This window comes from Prenolepis imparis, unplaced genomic scaffold, assembly GCF_030444845.1.
Source record: "Prenolepis imparis isolate NDT839.2.m4 unplaced genomic scaffold, iyPreImpa1.0 SCAF_17, whole genome shotgun sequence".
Lineage (NCBI taxonomy): Eukaryota > Metazoa > Arthropoda > Insecta > Hymenoptera > Formicidae > Prenolepis > Prenolepis imparis.
Window position 1 is genome coordinate 674,440 of NW_028141175.1, and position 21,533 is coordinate 695,972.

The 21,533-nt window shown below is 38.5% G+C and overlaps 3 protein-coding genes across 7 annotated transcripts; 2 read left to right on the forward strand and 1 right to left on the reverse strand.

Annotated features, from left to right (window-relative positions):
• The first annotated feature begins 2,652 nt into the window (after positions 1-2,652).
• Mlh1 (DNA mismatch repair ATPase Mlh1) lies at positions 2,653-6,727 on the forward strand. Of its 4 annotated transcripts, none has more exons than XM_083056181.1 (10): positions 2,653-3,066; positions 3,244-3,387; positions 3,458-3,521; positions 3,601-3,800; positions 3,915-4,143; positions 4,245-4,446; positions 4,518-5,754; positions 5,859-5,922; positions 5,996-6,194; positions 6,274-6,727. In XM_083056181.1, exons 2-10 carry the CDS (start codon positions 3,275-3,277, stop codon positions 6,564-6,566), a joined length of 2,601 nt encoding a protein of 866 aa, XP_082912307.1. In that variant the 5' UTR covers positions 2,653-3,066; positions 3,244-3,274; the 3' UTR covers positions 6,567-6,727. The 4 variants fall into 4 exon arrangements, with proteins under 4 accessions (XP_082912307.1, XP_082912308.1, XP_082912306.1 ...); XM_083056182.1 differs by having other exon boundaries at positions 2,653-2,892; XM_083056180.1 differs by having other exon boundaries at positions 2,653-3,387.
• Positions 6,728-6,880: 153 nt separating this feature from the next.
• Positions 6,881-8,588, reverse strand: Roe1 (grpE protein homolog, mitochondrial Roe1). Its single transcript, XM_083056185.1, has 4 exons — positions 8,340-8,588; positions 7,425-7,830; positions 7,257-7,340; positions 6,881-7,187 (listed from the first exon to the last, which is right to left on the reverse strand). Exons 1-4 carry the CDS (start codon positions 8,426-8,428, stop codon positions 7,080-7,082), a joined length of 687 nt encoding a protein of 228 aa, XP_082912311.1. The 5' UTR covers positions 8,429-8,588; the 3' UTR covers positions 6,881-7,079.
• A 570-nt stretch (positions 8,589-9,158) lies between these two features.
• LOC145946499 (uncharacterized) lies at positions 9,159-21,529 on the forward strand. 2 transcript variants are annotated; one of them, XM_083056108.1, is made up of 9 exons: positions 9,159-10,263; positions 11,399-11,487; positions 11,725-11,889; positions 12,000-12,116; positions 12,193-12,528; positions 12,628-13,196; positions 13,291-13,436; positions 13,551-14,935; positions 15,438-21,529. In XM_083056108.1, the coding sequence occupies exons 1-9, from the start codon at positions 10,236-10,238 to the stop codon at positions 19,407-19,409; spliced, it is 6,807 nt and encodes a 2,268-aa protein (XP_082912234.1). In that variant the 5' UTR covers positions 9,159-10,235; the 3' UTR covers positions 19,410-21,529. The 2 variants fall into 2 exon arrangements, with proteins under 2 accessions (XP_082912234.1, XP_082912235.1); XM_083056109.1 differs by lacking the exon at positions 11,399-11,487 and having other exon boundaries at positions 9,160-10,263.
• Positions 21,530-21,533: the final 4 nt, after the last annotated feature.

A 21,533-nucleotide genomic window follows, 5' to 3' on the forward strand; every position in this document is an offset into this window, starting at 1 on the left:
CAGCGGTTGCTGATATTTCGTACTTTCACTCGAACACCTTGACCCGCGCACAATCGCATCACAATGCATAGACCTGCGTATAACAAGCTACACGTATATATATGTATATGCTCTGTTTATTAATTTTGCATTGCAAATCTCGGGCTTTTTTGCGCTGTTATCTAACTGGGACTACATATATCAAATGTACATCCTAAACAAAAAAGAAAATGGAACAAACGTATAATTTAATGAACGTTGAATGTGAAATGGGCCGTGATATTTACATTAGCAATCGAGAGATGTAATAGAAGACTGCGCGAGTCTATCATATAATATCTGAATTTATCCCAAAAAATTATCATTAAGAATATTGATCTTTATGTACAAAAAATACTTTGTGTTTAAAAGAGAGAGAAACAATAAATATTGATAGAACGTATAAAATTTTGTATCATTTATTTATATTATAAAAAATCTGCGAATTTTTAATTTATTTCCTTCCAACAAAAAAAAAAATAACTATTTTTGTTATCACTTCTTTTCATTTCGAGTCAAATTTAAAATGTTTTTTATTACTTACTTTTTATGTACCATGTAGGATGCAAAGTGGCGCGCATCAATTTATCGCTAAAGTTCGGAGATAATAGAATTTTCCCGCATACATCCGATCCCATTAATGTCGCCGAGCTCATTTCTCTTGCGTACGTAACAAACTCTCTTTTGCATGTATATATATAAACACCAAGAGTTGTAGTAAAACTCGACTGGCTTTCATGACCCCTCCTTTCCGGTCCTTTTAATATTATCGTATCCGGTAATTTTGTTTTCTCCACCTGATAGTCATTTAATTTATTAGGACGTTGCTACTTAGATCCACACGATAATTGCATCTCATTTTCTTACGATAATTTGTATCTTATTTTTTACGATAATTATAAATAACGATATTTTTGTATATCTCGTATAATACAAAACAAGTGCTTGAATATTGAATCGTTTGAATTCTTCGTTATTTTTAATCATTCTAATCCTCGCTATTATACATTTATACGAACGTTCGATCTAAATGTATTTACCGAGCATGAAATTTAATTCAATTATAATACGAATTATAATACGAAACGCGTTATCAAGTCATTACGTTATTGTAATGGCTAAATTATAGATTTATGTTTTCATCGTGCATTTATTTTTAAAATTGGGAACACTCACCGTAACATATATAATTGTTGTCTTTATAAGGAATTTTTCTTTCATAGTCAAAGCTGGAGTCCCTCATGTGCTGCATTTATAATATTTATACATCAATTCATCATCCATTTCCATTTCTTGCATCTATTGCCTTGTAATCTGTTAGGAAAAAAATGTTGTTCTTTAAAAATTCTATTATTTATTATTCGCAATAATTATGTCAATAATTATATAACGCTATATATGTGATGAACAAAAGTTTATTACTTAATAAAGCATAAATAGTCTTACACGTACTGAAAAGAAATTTGTTAACTTGACTAAACGTTTCAACTAAATTACTATTTTGTTAATCAAACATATATATATATTAGTATTTAAGTCAAATATACTTTTGTTTTGTTAGATTTAATATATGTTATATTTAATTTAAATATTTCTATAAGTTCAATTAACAAAATAATATATTTAGTTGAAAGGTTTAGTCAAGTTAACAAATATTAGAAAATAGTTCATTCTAAGACATCAAAGTAGGGTTACATCTCTTCTATTATGACTAATTATGACTATCATATGAAACGCATAATCAAACAAGAGGGGGAATTAAAATTCAAAAATAATTAACCATCTTTTACCTGTGTCTTTGAATCGCTTCAGCGTCAATTGGTACATAATTGTATCGTCCCCAGTCATTCTTATCGCTAAACGAATCTATTTTTCTTGCTGTATCTCCGGTAATGATTTTTATAATATAATCAAGATAGTCTCCATTAATTATTAACCTAATATTCACCGGATCAAGATAATAAATCTCATCCTCGATTCTATCCTCGTTGCTATGTCCTTTTCAAGTCAGAATTTTGACACAAGAGAAATTAGACGAGTTCCTGTAAATACGGTATAATTATAACACTATACTCTGTTTCACAATGAAGTAATTAAACTGAATATTTACCGAGTCCTTTTAGTTGCAGATTTGCCGCCAAGTGAGATTATCAGACGCCTGCGCATTACCACAGTATATCCAGTAGCGCAACTCTCTCGATTTTGTGTTGGCCAAAATGGAGTGCGCATGCGCGAAGTAAGCGAGTTGCCCAGTAGTGCCATCTGAACTTCTCTCTCACTCACTCTTACTTGTTTCGGTCTCTCTCAGTCTCATTTAAATGCCTCAAAACATTTAAATGCTCTCTTTAAATGTTTATGGGAGCTTTCCAACAAGGACACAGTGTGACACAGAGTATCATTCTATCTTTGTTGTTCACTGGTATTGAAAGAAGATAGAATGATACACTGTGTTACACTGTATCCTTGTTGGAAAGCTCCCAACGTGTACATTTGATGGCAGAAATTGGCGGCAATAGTTAGAGAGAGAACAAACGAGAGTGAGCGAGAGAAAAGTTCAGATGGCATTACTGGGCAACTCGCTTATCTCGCGCATGCGCACTCCATTTTGGCCAACACTAACTTCAAAGGCGCCGACAGAGAGTTGCGCTAACTGGATATACTGTGGTCATATTCAGGATGTCTCCGACAATTCTTTCGCGATTTACGATTGACATTTACGATTGTTGACTTCGCGTCATTTCGCAATTATTTGCGATTCGAGAATGAACACAAACCCGGAAGTGAAGGCATTCGTTATTTGACATTTGTCATTAGTTATTATACACGTACTTTCGTTAGATTCCTCTTGGAAAAAATGAAACGTTTGATTTACCGGTATGTTTTGTTGTCCGATAATTGTTGGAGCAAACGCGACTTTGAAATATTTGTAACGTCCAGCGCCTCATTGCGATAATTACTCCAACTATTAGTGCGACTTGAAGTTTTCCGATTATTGTTCAAATATTGGCGCCAATTGTAGACTGAAAAGTTTTTCGTCGAAAGCACGAGGTTGTTCAAAAATATTCATCGAATATAAAATTCTTCACGCACAACTATTCGTTTAATTTGATTATTAATTTATATACGAAATCAAATTATGTATCTGAAATATATTTAATGCGTTCGCGAAATATTAAATAACAAATATATTAAGAGAAAAAGGAGTTTATGTGTGTTGCTTTACAGAAAATTAGTTTATTAAATAATCTCGAGCAACATGTGTACGCCAGCAAAAATTAAAAAATTAGATGAAACAGTGGTGAATAAGATCGCAGCCGGAGAGATAATCCAAAGGCCAGCAAACGCATTGAAAGAATTAATAGAGAATAGGTTAGTAGAAGTTGTGGTCTACATATTTTGCGCATCATATTTACCAAATATTTGCCCTTTATATTGACAGTTTGGATGCCAAAGCAACAAATATACAAATTACTACGAAGGAAGGAGGCTTGAAACTATTACAGGTACTTGACAGAATATATAATTTGTATTAGATGAAATATTATATATATATAGTGTATAATAATATCAATTTACTTTTAGATACAAGATAATGGTACAGGTATTCGAAAGGAAGATATGGATATTGTATGCGAAAGATTCACAACAAGCAAGTTGCAAAAATTTGAAGACCTCGGTGAGCTTACAACGTTTGGATTTCGAGGAGAAGCTCTGGCTAGTATCAGTCATATAGCTCTTCTTACTATCACGACAAAAACAGCAGATGAAAAATGCGCCTACAAGTATGTAAATTTAATTGATCAAAATTGTATTAGAGGGAAAAAAAGGAAATTTGCCTCTTAATATAGACATATTAAAATGTAAATGATATTTACGGCACACTATTTATATTACAGAGCATCATATATTAATAGCAAGCTAAAAGCACCTCCAGCACCTTGCGCTGGAAATCAAGGCACTGTAATAACAATAGAGAATCTGTTTTATAATGTGGCAACTCGAAGAAAAGCTTTGTCAAATCCATCAGAAGAATTTAATAAGATTACGGAAATAGTCATGAAATATGCTGTGCATAATCCGACAGTAGGATTTACATTTAAAAAACATGGAGAGTCAAGTACTCAGGTGAGCTAAATCATTTACATGTATCTGAAAATATATGCACGTATATTCTAAAAGATATTTTGAATTATTTCAATATAATTATTCTATTATAATTTTCACAGGTTCGAACACCACATAATTCAACAAAACAGAGTAACATAAGAATATTATACGGCAATCCAGTTGCTCGTGAACTATTGGAAGTTGAACTTGACGATGATGCTTACAAGTTTAAGATGCAGGGTTTCGTGACAAATCCAAATTATATAAATAAACGAATAATGATGCTCTTATTTATTAACAATCGATTGGTTGATTCTTCTTGTAAGTCTAATCTTACATGTTTCGCTAATTTTTCTAACTTTTAAGTAAAATTTTTATATTTACTGTTCCAGCCATCCGTAAGATGTTGGAGGAAATATATTCCGTATATCTTCCAAAAAAGGCCCATCCATGGTGTTATATATCTTTGGATATCAATCCACAGAATATTGATGTTAATGTACATCCAACAAAACACGAAGTTAGGTTTCTTCACGAAGATGCGATAATCGAAAGAATGAAATTTGCTTTAGACGAAAGATTGGCCGGTAACAGCGCGTCTAGAACATTTTACTTGCAAGCCAGATTACCAAAAGCAGACATTACCAAAAATGTCCTAGAAGAAGTTTTGCCGGAATATAATAAAGAAAATCCAGATAAATCGAAAAAAATTCATGCTAGAGAATTGATTAGAACAGATTCTTCCGATCAAAAATTGGACAAATTTAATTTTACTATACATACTGACAAACAAAACAATACTCTCGTAGAAAAAAAATTGACTCATAACGTAGAATCTGAATCTCTCAATTTTGAAATTCCTTTAGAAAATGACGTATCTAATATTACTGTGGAAAATTCATCCGCTGGCAATAAATGTCAAGAGACAGATTCGAATTCAAATTTAAATATTGCAGAACACAATTCTATGTCATTATGTAAAAGAGAGATACATGTTGAAGGGATTCCAGTTAATAGTTCAACACAATGGAGTGATATATTAGATACTACAATCTCGTCAGAAAACACTTGTAATCCAAGTACATCTACACAAAAAGATAAGTCAGATAATATTCGTTCGGAGAATATTACGTACGATGTTAGAGAATTTTTATATGACTCAGATGAAACAATGGATGAGTCTGTGGAAGATAATACTAGAGATATTATAGCCGATAAAGCTCGTAAGCGAGTGTATCAATACTTTGGGAATACGGATATTATGGACGAAAGAAAAAAAAATTTAGAAAAAGAACAAACTACATTACAAGATACTGACGATAAGAAAGAAGAAGAAGAAGGTTCAATATCTAATACAAGTCAGTCTGAAAACATTCCAATTGAGGAGACTGCTTCTACTGATGAATCTCCGAAATCTACATTGCAATTTAAATCATATTCTGTAAATAATTTTAGACACGAGGTAAAATTGACTAGTATTTTAAAATTACGCAAGGAAGTTGAAGACGAATGTCACGAGGGATTAAGAAACATTCTCGCTAATTTGACATTTGTCGGCTGCATTGATCAAACTTCGGCTTTAATACAAAGTGGAGTGAATTTGTATATATGCAATACAAGAAAATTAACGTAAGATGATTATTTTATATCAATGTACGATGCGATATTCAAGAAATTACATAAATTGACTTAAAATTAACTTTAAGATAGCTTTACACATATATATGTTTTAGGGAGGAGCTTTTTTACGAGATCATGCTTTATGATTTTGCAAATTTTGGCGTCATCAAATTTTCAGTGTGTATTTCAGATTAAGTAAATTAAAAATTTGCTAAAATAAAAAAGTTATCTAATAGTGTTTAAGTTTTAGGAACGGGTATCGCTGTTCGATTTAGCAATGATTGCTTTAGATTCGGGAGAAACTGGATGGACAGAAGAAGATGGGCCGAAAGATGAATTGGCAGGAAGAGTAAAGGAGTTACTTTTAGAAAAAGCAGACATGATGAACGAATATTTTTCAATCGTTATGGATAAAGTGGGAAATTTAAGATCATTGCCTGTGATATTAGGTATGTATAAATCAGGTAACATTATATTTCTAAAAAAAAAAAAAAAAAAAAATTGCATATGTTCCTGATAATATTTCAGATAAATATTTTCCATACGAAGCAGAAATTCCATTGTATATAATGCGATTAGCAACCGAAATTGATTGGAGAAAGGAACAAGTGTGTTTTCAGAATATTTGTCGTGAAACAGCAAAATTTTACAGCTACATCAATCCAAAATCTCAGACGCACGATTGGAAATATATAACCGAACATGTTTTATATCCAGCGATTAAAGAAAGTTTACTTCCACCGAAGCACTTTGCTCACGATTCAACAATATTACAAATAGCCAGTTTACCTGATTTGTATAAAGTATTTGAGAGATGTTAAATACTATTCTAAACTGTACAAAAATATCTATAAGAATTATTGTAAGAAGCAAATTGTTAAACTTAATATCAAATAATATCATGATTGTAAATTTAAAAATTTATATTTTTGCGACATCAATTTTTTTGTATCAAATTATATTATAGATGACTCAATATACATTATTATTTTCGTCATAAAATTTGCATAATATTAATCATTCTCTAGCAATTGATGTAATTAAATTGAGTGTGCATAAAAAATTGCATTTTAAAAAAGAATTTTTTATGTAGAGATATTACAAAAACAAAAGATATTGTAACCTAACAAAAATCTTCATGTAAAAGTAACATATATTTTTTTCCACTAATCCTTGTATACAATTTGTGAAATATTTAACACTCTTCTATTTTATATCTTAAATAAATGTATAAGAAAATTATTTAATTTATATCAACATTTCATATTGGAATTTATATAATTTAATCAATTTGTTATAGAAAATGAATATTTATCTACCTTTAGGTTAGATAATTATCCTTTAGCAACACCTACTAACGCTGGTCTTACTATCCTTTCATGCAATTTATATCCTATTTTTGATACAACTACAATTGTTCCAGGCTGTTTACCCTCAACCTCCTGAAAATGTTTTCCATTAATTCAAAATTACTATATAAATTATTTTATTTGTCAAGATGTAAATCTTACTTGTTGAAATAATGCTTCGTGTTCATTAGGATCAAATTTTTCATTTATTGGATTTAATGAAATTAGGCCATGCTTCTTGAAAACCTAAAGTAAAATAAAAATTAACAAATAAGATAACATTATATACATACATATTTTTGTATTAAGAAACATGGCAATGTATCTTACTTTAAGTAATTGGGCCTCCGTCATTATTAATCCCTCGTATAAGCTTTTTAAATGTGGATTCTTCTCGGTTATTTCGGCCTTTGGTACACTCTCGGTAGCTTTCCCCAATATGTCTGCTACGTCTAAAAGATCTTTACAGAAACCTTGGATACCAAACAGCTTGGCGTCGTTAATCTGTTTGGTGAGTCTAACTCGAATATTTTCTCCTTCAGCCAGTGCTCTCTTATATTTATCTTCAAGCGTATCTTTAGATTCTTTAAGTTCAGCAAGCTCTTTGTTGATGAGCTCCAGTTCTGTCTTAATCTTTTCTGTAGCTTTCTGCTCCGGAGATATATTAACGTTTTTTATTATCATTGTACCATAATATTGTTTTTGCCAAGAAAATGCAGAAGATATTTGTGGTAACCTGTAATTTCACATTTTATGCATATAACAAAAATTCAACAATGTTTTAAAAATTTACTATAACTATGCGATCATAAATGTAGATGACTATTTAATCACTTTTTTCAACGATCCAGATATACATTGGTTCAAACAATAGTATTGTAATTGGTCAAATTGCTCCATTTAAATTCAAAAATAGGTAGATATTATAAAAAAAAATCAAATATTTTGTGTTTATCATTTTATTGGAGTTATTAAGTAATAAAAGTCTTAAAATTACAAGTTTTTAATTTCTGTTATTATATGTGTGATTACACCAATGTAAGAAAAGTGTATATTATTGCATATTTCGAGAAAATAGTAAAGTGTTTAATAATAAATTATAAAGAATTATATTATCGGGAAATATAATAGACTAACAATAAAAATATAACAGTATCTAAGTTAACCTAACCGCAACGCGTGCGACTTTCGCAACGAGAGCATCAAGTCGTGGCTCGCGTGAATAAAACAATAACAGAATTATACCTGTGTAAATTCCTATTATTAATTTGATATAAATTATCAATCGTTAAGCGACTAAATCGCAGCACTGCTGGTACAACGATCGACGTCATGTTTCACCCGCACGAAATCTCAAGGAATGGATGATGAAACTAGTGTTGCCAATTTCAGGCCGCGCAGCCATAGAATCTATATAATCAAAGATATCGTACGGAGGAGTCTTTTTTAAAAGGCATTCCATGGACCTGCTTTTAACCTTCGAGTGGCGCCGCGGCGCCGCGCGCCGCGTCGTCGCTATCGGAATTCGGAATTCGGCGCGCGGAGTGGGGGTGTGGTGGGGGCTGGGTGGTGGGGGCCGGTGGCCGGTGCGCCGCGTCGTCGCGCATCCCCCCACCATCCAGCACCCAGCTCTCCCAGCCCCCACCACACCCCCACTCCGCGCGCCGAATTCCGATGCGAGACGACGCGGCGCGCGGCGCTACTTGAAGGTTAAAAGTCGAACGCGCCGCGCACATCGACACGCGCTCTAATGTCATGTTAATAATATTTTATTAATATAATATATATATTATATGTTAATAATATTTTATTATGTTATTAATATTACGTTAATATTATATATTATATGTTATATATTCTATGGTTTGCGCGACCTGAAATTGGCAACCTACGATCTCAGACCAAGGATCACACGGTAAGCGAGATGCGATCGCTATTACGCGATTCAACCAATCGGTTCGTCGGTTCGACCAATCAGAAAGTTTTCGGAAGTTCCGCGTCCGATCACGTGGCGCCTCGACTGTCAAACGTCAGTCGGCGACGCGCATCGCGCATCTGTCAAAAGCGCGTGCTCCACGTCGCCGAAGGAGTATACGCCCGCGGGTTGCAGTTGTTGTTCGCGCTAGTCCGCGCCCGTGCACCGTTTATCCGGTTTGTCTCTAGTGCGCAGAACTCGGAACGTGTCGGCGTGTAATTGTGCCAGGTCGAGGGAGAATACACGGAGGAAGCGCGACGCAGCTGCGTCGCCTCCGGAACTTGTGTCTCTCGCCTCTAGGAGAGAGAAAGCGAGAGAACTCTCTCCCGCCTTTTCTCGGCGAGTAGCGAGTAGTATATACCAGTATACTAGTGTCGTAATAGTCGACAGGACACGACACGCGCGCGTCGCTTTCGTTGCCGCTCTCGTTCGGCGCGCGCGCGCGCGCGCGTCTAGGTCGGTGAGATTCCGGGATTCCGGGCTGCCGCTGCCTGGTGGTTGGTTATGTGTCTCGCGTCGTCGCGCGTCGTCCCGAACGGGAGGACGGTCGTCGAGCCGCGCGACCGTCGTCGTCGTCGCTCCGCGGCGAGATAGATATCGGGGCCGCCGGATGCGGCCGACTGGTGCCGGACCTCGCTGCTGTCGTATTCCGGAGTGCGGAGTTGCTCGGAGCTGGCGAACGCGAGAGCTATGCGAGCCTGCCGGGACTACCGCTACGAGTGTCATTCGTGTCATTCACCGCTGACGTGCATCCCGGTGCTGTAAGATACGGGCTCTGCACGCACGTACATATATATATATATATACACATAGTATATATATACATACATATATATATACGCATTATATATATATATATATATACTTGTACCACTGGGCGGAAGTGTTTTGCTCGATCCTCCTCGTCGCGCGCGCAGTCTGTAAGCTCTACGCGCTGTACGGGGGGCTTTTTAGATCGTCTCTCTCTCTCTCTCTCTCTCTCTCTCGGTCTCTCTCGCTGTCTCCCGCCCGCCTCCAGCGGCGCCGGCCTATCTACGAGGAAGGCGATCCGCGGCTTCTTTTCTCGCTCCGATACGATACACTCTTGACCGTCGAGCAACGTCCGAGCTCCCGTGTCCCGCCCTGGACACGCTCATTCGTCCGGTTTGCCCGCCACACGACGGGTTATGTTTCCTACTTTCATCGGGATCCTAGGTGAGTCACCACCGCGTTCTAGAGAATTGTGCGCGATAAAAGTCGCGTAATCCCGATGATATCTAGTAGACGATTTTTCTTCTTTTTTTTTGTTTGTTTCATAATATTGAAGAGCAAATAGTGTCAATTGAAATAGTGTGTCAGGTCTTTGTGTAGCAGCAGATGTAATTTCTGATCCCCTATCTCTTTCTCTAGTTGTGTTAGAATCAGGGTTCTTTTACTTTTGTATATTCTATTAGAATCCTGAGAGCCTTCAATGTTTCAGCTGAGGTACAATTGCGCAATGCTTTATGTTTGTGTGGGCTTTATTGAAAGTGTAAAGTGTAAATAGTGTCAATTAGAAACTTGATTTTATTATTAAAGATTTCTCTCTTTCAAAGCTTTATATTGTTTTGATTATTAGGAGATTGACATGTAGAGAAGAGTTTATGTTCAATTATACAAAAACAATTACAGGAAATTATCCAATTCACTCGATTAAAATCTTTATTATGCCTGTATTTTCATATATTCTTTATAGTTGGAATCAATGAAATGTGTATGTATGAAATATTGTATATGAAATGAATATGATATGAAATGATGTAATGATTTACATTAATTGTCATAAATGAATGATTGTGCTTGAATGAATCAGATCAAGTTCTGTTGTAAATACGTAAAGGAATTATATTAGAAATATTTACAAAGTTGTAGAAACAGACGTGTGATTATGAAATATAATTATTTCCATAATTAATAGCTGTCGCTTAGATTTCTAATTTTAGATATATTATTTATTCCTTCTCTTTCCTTTGTCTAAAGAGTTATTAAATTGTTAAAGTTTTATTTCATTGTAGGGATATTGTATTTGTATCAAATATATAAGTAAAAAAAAATATATACATATATATGTATATATATTCAAGAAGAATTATTTTTGAAATATATTTAACCAGAAAAAACGATACCCTGAAATTTAAATTTATTATTAATACGTTTGCTCAAAGATTTTAACTAATATAATAGTCTTATTTCTAATTTGAATAGCATTACATATGCTATATTGATTACTTTACGTCGATTACTTTCACAAACAGTCTGTAGGATTAAGATTAAGAACCTTTTTTTTAACCTCTCCTTTATATTTTTTTAGACATTCAATCGTGGTGGGAGGTACCGAGTATAGCACATTTTTGCTCATTATTTAGAGCTGCCTTTAATCTTCTGGATTTTGATATTGAGGTATCTAACTAATACAATGCTAACTCTCTCTTATGAGTAAGCAGTATATACATATAAGGCCTGTTTAGTATACCGCTTCAGTATTATTTATACAACAAAATAGCTGCCACATCGCTTCAGCTTTACTGTTATTATTTATCCGGCTTATACTTACATCGTTTTGCTCTCTCTTTTCTTTTTACTTTGAATACTATGTAAAGAAACGTGTATTCATAAATTAATGTTATTAAATTATAGGATTTAGAAGAAGCTTTATTAACGGACGGAGGTACCGAAGGACGATTGCTTCAGGAACTAATAGTCAAGTTATTGGAAGGTTGCTTGCCAAATGATACCCGCAATGATATCTCTACTTTTAATTATCAGATGTTTCTACGTAGACTTTTTCGGAAAAAATGTCAAGTAAGTATATATATATATTACTCAGTCTCTTGCCTCGCAATATATAAACTTCTCAACAATACTGACAACGTAATATAAACTAAAACACATGTTCTTACATATTTATACAGGAATACAAATACGAAAATCCTTTCAATACAGACGTAGATTTTGAATTGTTACCGCTTCGTCAAAAAGTAGAAATATTACGCGCGCTCTGTGACTTCAGGCTAGACGCCGAAGACGTAGTACGTAATTAATCATGCGAGATATTTTATGCACAAATGATATATCATATATTTAATAATGTAATATCGATAACAGGAGCAGTCGTTAAGTAACTTGGACTCGGATAGCCTGCGAGTCGAACCTTTGGGACATGATCGTAAGAATTCTGCCTATTGGTACTTCTACGGCACTCGATTGTACCGGGAGGACTACATTGATACTTGTAACAGTGCCTCATACAAGCAGAAAAGTAAGCCAAAGGACAAAAAGCGTAAAAAACGACGGAACAGAGTGGCGAAAGAGGAAGAGGAAGAGAAGGAGGAAGCTAGTTTAATAGAAAACGGCGAAAACAAGGAACGAGAGAGCGTTTGGCAAGTTGTGTGTTTTACTCAACAGGATTGGAGCAGACTAGTTGAAAAATTTCGCGATTCGGTAATGATTATTCTTGCTTCAAAAAAAAAAGTGTCTTGTCGACAATTTCTTGTCGTAAAATTTAAAATAAAATTATCGATATTTCTTTAAAATTTCCAGGAATACGATACCGAACGCAAACTCTACCGTACATTGTCCGAAGACTTTATGCCGGAAATACCAAAATTGTTTGATCTGAAGGAGAAGCAGCAGCGGCGTAAACTATTACAACGTAATAGTTCGCGAGTGCTTCGTAGTCAAGAGCCTACGACGCAGATGGACGCAGTCATGGTCAGATCCAAGATTAAGACTAAGACAAACAAGGGAACTAAAAAGGGGACGCAACAAGGTTCAAAATCCACTTATATTAAGGAAGATACTACTTCGCCATTACCGACACCGCCGATTCAGAAGAAAGGACGGCAAACAAACAATTCTTTGGCATCAGCCGTTGGCCAAATCGTTATTCATACTAGGGATGAGGTAGAAGATTTGGAGAAGAAGAAGGGCACCAGCAATCATGGCGATGGTAATTACGTATCTTGTAATTATGGATACAAATATGGCTATTCGTTCAGAATAGAAGAGGAGGAACGTTGTGTCGGGATGCACAAAGTTCTCGAAAGTATTAAAGATCACGTGGATGCCTGGCCATTTATTGAACCTGTGGATGAAGAGTATGCGCCGAGGTATTTAGAATTTTATTTATATATATTAAATATAAAATTAATATTTACATCTAATGTGTTAAATTATTAACAATATTGTGAATAATTTTTGTAGGTACTACAGTGTCGTACGCAAGCCTATGGATCTTAGTACTATGGAAGAGAAACTGGAAGGTGGCTCGTACAAAGGTTTAACTCAATTTAAACACGATTTTCGGCTTATCGTTGACAACTGTAGGCAGTACAATGGCTCAGATAACGGTTTGTATTCTCTTTTTTAATTGTCTTCAAATTTATATACATCCATGTAATGATTTTATTTTATTTATACGTCTGTCAATAAATTTAATGACAATACTCTTTTATATATTACAGAATATACAGAAATGGCGATTAATCTCAAGGAAGCTTTTGATAAAGCCGTGAGCCGGTATTTGGAATCGGAGACGTCCAGCGACGAGGATCCCGCATCTCCTCGATCTAATGATAATTCGGCTAATGCCGAAACACCTACGTCTCCGTCGTGTCCTCCGCGTCCTTTAGCCTCTTCGCATCATAACGCACGTAAACGTTCGAAGAAATCGACCAAAAAGTCTAAATCGTTTAAACCCGAAAGTAGAACAAAGTCTAAGAATAACGAGAAAGTGGACGAAGATGAAAAGAGGAGTAAAAGTATTAAGGTTGCAAAGAAGAAAAGAGGGAAAAAGAAGGGCAAGAAAGCGAGAGAAGAAGAACTGGATGTGGATGAGGAAGAACCGGAAGACCAAGAGAGCGAAGGTGCAATATCCGGTACTAGTATTGTAGCGTCCAAAAGAAGAAAAAACGTCGATGTAAATAGTTTACTTAAAACCAAAAAGCTATCTAAGGAATCGGAAGAATTGAAAACGTCTAATAAGAAAGGGAGCAAAGAGCGACATCAATCGAAAAAAGACTCGGAAATTGTACGATCTGTGAAAGAAACGAAAGAAAACAAAAAGCGGAAAGAGGACTTTGAGGAAGACTATGAATCTCCGGTGAAAAGCAAAAGTAGAAAAATTGAAAAGAAAGAGCTCGAAGAAACTGGAATATTAACGGACAACGCTAAGAAGAGCAAATTAAAAAAGATTGAAATAGAAGAAAGTGACATAGTATTCGAGGAAGATAAGAAACAATCTTCCTATGTTAAAACGAAAAAGAATCGTAAGAAGGAGAAGACGAATTCAAAGACTGCAACAAAGGCTGATGAAAAATCTGACAAGATTCATACAAAGCAAAAAGATAAAAAATCAAAACAAAAAAAGAATGAGGAATTAAAGAACGGAGAGTTAAAAAGACAAACAGATCCCAAAGATGTAGGATTAGAAAGTACTTTAGACTCGAAGCATACTCACATTTCCAAGAAGCTCTCTACGTTAATCGGTAATAAAGACGTAGATTCGCTTGACGGTTTAAAGGATAAGATAAGCGATAGAAGACGTGAGGAAAAATTGAAAAACGAAAAAGAGAAGCAGAGAAAAGCGGTAAAGAGCAACCCTCTCACATATTCAGTAAAAGTGCCTTCAATCAGTAATATTTTCCACGACAGTGACAAAGATGGTGCAAAGCGATCAAAGTCGAAGAAAAGTAGTGCGAAAGAGGATAAGACCGTGGATGCAGATACAATTAAGAAACAAGAATCCGAAATCGGTGAAAATAAAAAAGTTCATGCTAAACATACCAAAGCAATGGAAGAGAATTCTACGATTCAAGCATTAAATCAAGCAACAGAGAAAACACTTCATGTAAGTTTACGATGAAAATGTCATTTTTAATATCGTTTATCGAGAAATTTTATATTTATATAATTTTATATATTAATTATATATAATATTTTATATATTAAATATATGTATATAAATTTTACATACATACACATATATACAATATATATGTATAGAGGATATTAATAAACTATAGGTATAAAATTTTACAGTACAGTATAAAATTTTGAGAGATTGATATGTTGAAAAAGAGATAAGAAAGTTTTCGTGAACATATGTGGAAACACTAATAATTTTAGAGTTTACGAGATATTCAATTCTTTGATATATACGTCAATAATTTTGTGTAAACTATTTTATATCCACTGTAAAATAACTTACATTTCACTAATTTGTCGATATTAACATATTGCATATTCCAAAGTGTTTGTTATAAAACATGTAAAATTACGTATCTATTTCTTCTCATTTTATTTATATCTTGCACATATATGTATATTGATTTGGCTATTGCGTGTGACAGGATATCAACAAATGGCTTGACGACGCGCCCAAAATCTGTGGATTCTCCTCCGGCAGTGACTCTCCAGTACCTCACATTCCACCAACCGAGTCCGGTCGATCGGGATCGAAGGCAGAGATCGCTACGCGTAAGAGACCGAGCTCCATCAAAATATTTGGTCCTCATGGACCGAGTCGGCCGAAGAAGATACAGCGCACGATCGACCGTTTACAACCCGGAAAGAGTAAGGGAAATTTACTCTTGAAAAAACCGCTCAATAATCCCAGCGCCAATAGCAATGACATCGCGCCGTATTACGCCAATGATAACGATCAATCGAGTAAGGATCTTGACGAGGAACCGAAGCTCAGTTTAGGTACTGTGTTGAAGAATGTAGATTCCATACACTTGATCTGCAAAAGTTTGGTATCGTCGCCTAATCTTTCAAACGATGACGAGGAGGAGGATCGCGCTCTTACTCCGTCTAACGTTAAAGAGGAAAAACCCGGCGTTAAGGGTACAAAGACATCGAGCGCAACGGAGGATAAAGAAACGACTGGACCCAAGAGTACGGAGGAAGTGCAGAAACCAAAGTCCGCTACGCCGAATTTGAGTGCCTGGTTCAAAGCCTTCGGGGCGCCAAAATCAAAAAAGAAGGACGAGGAAGTGGAAGAGGCCGCGCCGACGAAGAAAGACGGGGATCTGCAGGAAGTGTTTTGCGGCAGGCAACGACGGCTTAGCACCGGCGGTAGTAGTGTCAGTGAATCGGTGTCTAGTTTCTCTCAGGAATCGCCGCCGGCGATTCCACGCGCGGCGCGTTCACCGCAATGTCAACCCGCGATGACTCCGACCGAGCCGATAAGAGGCGCGGGATTTTATCAAGACGCTCTGTCGACCGGAAGTAGTCCGTACAACAGTCCTTATTACGCGACACCACCGAGATACAGCGCGCAGCTGCCACCCACGCCGTCCCCGCAAAATCCTCATCCTTTGTCACCGGCCTATCCGTCGTCCTACGAGCAGCAATCGCCCGTCTATCCTCAGGTGCACGCGCAGCCGCCTTATCAGTCGCCGTATCAGAAATCCTCGCCCCAGGAGAATCCCAACGAAGCGTATTCGCAGATGTCGCCGCAACGCTTTCCCCAACAGTTGCCCGCCAACAATCAAAACCAGTCTCCCGTCTATCCGCAACACTCTCCGCAGCCGATGCAACCGGTTTATCCTCAGCCAACTGCTCGCACGCCGCCGTCAAATTACTCGCAGCCCTCGCCGCAACAACCGCCTACGCCGAATTATTCGCAACCGTCTCCGCAGCAGAACGCGATCGCTAATTATTCTCAGCCTTCTCCTCAGGCGGTCGCCAATTATCCGCAAGCTTCTCCGCAGCAGCACTCGCCCTACTCGCAATCTTCTCCTCAAACACCGCCGAATTATTCTCAACCTTCTCCGCAGCAGCAGCAGCATTCTCCGTACGCGCAATCCTCTCCTCAACAGCCCGCCGGATATGGTCGTCTCTCGCCGCAGCCGCCACCAGCCAACTATTCTCAATCCTCGCCCCAACCACCCAGCGCTTACTCGCAGCCGTCTCCTCAGCCGCCGAATTTCTCCCCTTCGTCATCGCCGCAAACACGCTCCTCCAGTTACTCGCAAGGGTCACCTTCGCAACCGCTCAACTCTTCGTACCCGACTCCTCCACAACTCGATCGAAGCTACCCGCAATCGTCGCATCAGCAGCAACAGATGCAGACTTTTCCTCAACACGCTTCGCCGCAGACGCAAACGTCTCCGTTTTCCGAACCGTCGCCGCAGAATAGCCCGTACTCGCAATCGTCCCCGCAGTCTCTAACCAATTACTCGCATCAGTCGTCGCCGCAGCAGCCGCCGCCGACGTACTCGCATCCGCTACACTCGCCCCAGACGCCGCCGAATTACTCGCAGCTCTCGCCGCAACAGACTCCGGGAACAGCGACGGCGGCAAACTACTCGCAACCGTCGCCGCAACAACAGTCTCGCAGCAGTTATCCGCAATCCTCGCCTCAACGGAAGTCCACGTGCAACCAGGCGACACCGTCGCAGCAATCGCCCAGTTACTCGCAACCTTCTCCGCAACAGCAGACGACCAATTATTCTCAGCTTCAACCGAAAAGCTCGGACGAGTATCCCGCAGCTACGGCGCTGCCTGCCGCTGCGAGCTATCCTCAGGATTTCAAGCAAAATCCCACGTACGTTCAGCAATCGTCTACGATATCGTCGTCCGTGAACGAATCCGATCATCGGACGGAATATCTAAAGGCTAACGCTACCGAGAAGCCGACGACGAGCGAGACTCAACAGAGGAACTTTCCCGTTCAGTCGGAATCGTCGTTGAATCTAAACGCCGCGAACCATCAGATCTATCAGTCGCCGAGTCAATATCCGCCAACTTATCCGAATAATTTCCCCAACGTTGAGCTTCAGAGATCCGTCTCGAGACACAGCGGCGGCCAGCAACAGACGCAGCAGCAATCGACGCCACAGGAGTCGCGGGATTTCATGGAGATCCAATCGCGCGGTGGCTACCTCGGCAAAACAGCACCATCCGGCAACAGCGGGGAGCAATTACCCGCGCCCTCGTCGAACCAGTTGCGGGCGTACCAGGAGAATCTGACGACGGCCCACGAGTCGCTCTATCCAGGTGGTTTCCAATCCGGTTACCCGCTAGCGCCACCGAATTCGCGGCCGGTGTATTCTAATCCGCATTATTTCGATGCCGGCTCCAAATCCGCTGGCGGCGGCGGCGGCGCGTCTGTCAGCCCCACCGGCAACCCGCCTCCGATGAAGAAACGCGCGTACGAGCCGCCCTCCACCACTGGCGGTGATGTATCATCCAGTTCGAGGGGTCTGCAGGAGAGCGCGACGGCGCGTCCGAGTCAGGAGCAGTTCCCGAGTTTCGACCCGATGATGGCTCTACCTCAATCGGAGGTCTCCGTCAGTCAGTACGACGGCACGCCGACGTTCATCGGCGGGCTGGCCGATTCCATGGCGGCTAATCCGGCGTACGCGCGTCTCAGCCTCGGTCTCGTAGGTCGGACCCCGTCGGATCGCAAGGAGCAGCAGCAGCAGCAACAACAACAACAACAACAACAACTACTGACCATCCCGCGACCGTCACCTGCGACAAAGCCGGAACATCTCGCAGCTTACGGTCGCGGTACCGAGGTTGAACAACTCAATTTGTTGCAGAGTCTAGCGCAGAAGAACAGCCAGGGTATCCTGGCGATCTCGCGAGGACGTGGCGGCGAGGGCGACGCGCGAACCGCGCCTTCCGCGGCTACGATGACGCCGTCCAGCGCGACGCCGTCCAAGACGAAGCGAAGCCGGAAGAGCAAGCATCCGCAGCAGCAGGAGCAACAGAACGCGGCCGTCACAGCTGTGACGACGACGGCCGCCGTCGTCGCGGCCGATCAGCAGCAGCAAGCGGCTGGTATAGCCGCCTTTCCGCAGTACGCGGGCGACTCGATCGGCGCCCTGAAGACAACAGCCGCGGTCGCGGTCCCGCCCGCTGGCAGTGCCTTCAACTTCGCCGCTTCCACCAGCGGCCCGACCCCGGCGCCGCAGTTCGCCTACGACAAGGACGCGGCGGCCGCGTTCGCCTTCCTCACGGACGAGTTTCGCAATCACACCAACTACTACAACATGGCGCTTCGGCAACAGCAGCAGCAGCAGCCACCCTCGGTGGTGCCGCCTACGGTGACGAACGCCTCGGGTCAGCCGACCGCCTGCAACAAGCTGGGTAATCAGCCGGCGAGGAACTATCCGCCGCCTCATCCGTTCCTGCATTCAGCCGCCGCTGCTGCAGCCGCCGCTCAGAGATCCTACGTCTCGCCGGTCTCCGCCTACGTGACTCCGCACTCCAATCTGACGATGGATCAAGCTGCCTATCAGCAGTACATCCATTCGCTCTATGCTCTTCAGCCACCTCCGCCGCATCATCACCGACCATCCTGGCTTTAGCCGCTAAGATCCTTGGAAGATCGATTCGTGATGATGACAAATTAAACTTCCCCGATGAGATGGTGGACCTCGGAATCGTACAATCGTGACGTATATCGAGAGGAGAATCGTTTCGGACAGATCTGTCGTCGCGCGATACTGAATGTTACTTGAAAGTCTCTTGGCGAGCACGCGAGAGAGCGGTATGACCCCTTTGTTTGGATTTTTTTTAATTTTATTTTATTTACATAAGGGACATCCTCCTCGCGACTTGTCTTTTTTATTGTTTTTTACGCAACTGACGGTGTGAGAGCTCTTTACGGAGGCTAGGTAAATAATACCCTTTGTAGATTTCTTTAACCGCAGCTTCCTTTTTTACAAATGACCGACTAATTCCGAATGTACCTTTGACATTTTTACACCGTTTGTCCGAAATGGAGGAAGTCTAGCTTCTATACAGTATAAAAAAAAATAAAAATAATCTGTACATAAGGGGACAAGTCTACTTTCGATATAGGAATTTTTGACAGTTTTCTAAAAATGAGACCGACAGGTTTAATAGCTCTAATTATGTCAAAGTCGCTAACGTCGAGAGTATGTCGATCACACGTCTATCAAAAGTTCCTCCGTGCAAAATGTCGGGTAAAATATATTTGTGAATAACAAGAATGATATATATATATACAGAGCAAAATTTTTCGTTAAATTTTATTATAAATTTTCCCATGTTTTTAGTAACTTTGAGACAACACTTGACATCTATGTAAATATTATAAATAACTGCATAATATATAATTAGATTTCTTTATAAATATAGAATATATATATATAGGACTTTTTAAATATTATTAATTATTAAAGAGAGAGCAACAGAAAATATATTGTATTTAAAAATTTATACATTATATCTTATATTTCTATTACTACTTTAAATTTTTTCTATTTAACAAAATAAAACTTGACAAACTCTTTAACATTTATCAAAATTAATTTTTATTAATAGATTGTTAAAATTTTACAAGATACTTTAATAAAATTTATTCGAATGCATTTAATATTTTATTATAGTACATATTAATATATAAAAATTATATATAAAATATACTTTAAAATGCCATGCTGTCCCAACGATTACCATCTTTAGGGTAAATTTTAAAAGAAAATTTTCTCGTGTATGTATATAAATATACATATATATAATGAATATACATATATATAATAAATAATGCTTTATATATATAGTATATGATATGTATATATATATACACTTGTTAAATTTGCATGCGAATGTATTTTACCCAACACCATTTCTCGTGTTGACAAACGCACGCGCGAACGAATGTATGTCTTGTCGGTATGTGTGTGTGTGTTGAAAAAAAAAACGGAATTATGCAATATTCGGATTTACGATTAATTATTAGTGACAGACAAAACCCCTGTAGCTCCGAGGTTCGGGTCCATGATTCGCTGAGTGTCATCTAGCTGTCGATTTTGCGTTGATTCTCTCCGTTCAATCCGATTTATAGCGATTAATTGTCAATCATAGGAAGCGTATAGAAGGGCGCGAAAAACATTTTTGCGAAACCGAAGAGAATTTTTATGTATAATAAATATCGGACGCACTCTGTTGCTGGTGTATGTTATGTAGATTACTAACATTATAAGGCTAGTACATAAGATTTAGGCTTTCTTTGTATATATAAAATACATATCTCGCATAGAAAATATGCTCGATGTGAAGGGAGATCTGCAAAATCTGGGAAGATTTTAGGATCCGATCGCGACGAAGAGAAAATCGCGATGGAAGACGAGAATGTTGAAAACAGAGACGCATATATAATAGTATATAACGAGATCACATATATGTATATATACATGATATATATAATATATAATATATATATATTATACATATGTATACATATATGTGTGCAAGCAAAGACAAAGACGAAATATACACACGCCGCTAATTATCATAATTACATTCATTAACTCATCTTCACGAATAGAACCACATGCGCGCGCGAATGTCGTCGGAAAAACAAGCGGTATATTGAAACTTATAAATATATACATATATATTGTAAATGTATATTGTAAATGTATCGATGACACAAATTAAAACACAGTTTGTTACAAAATATC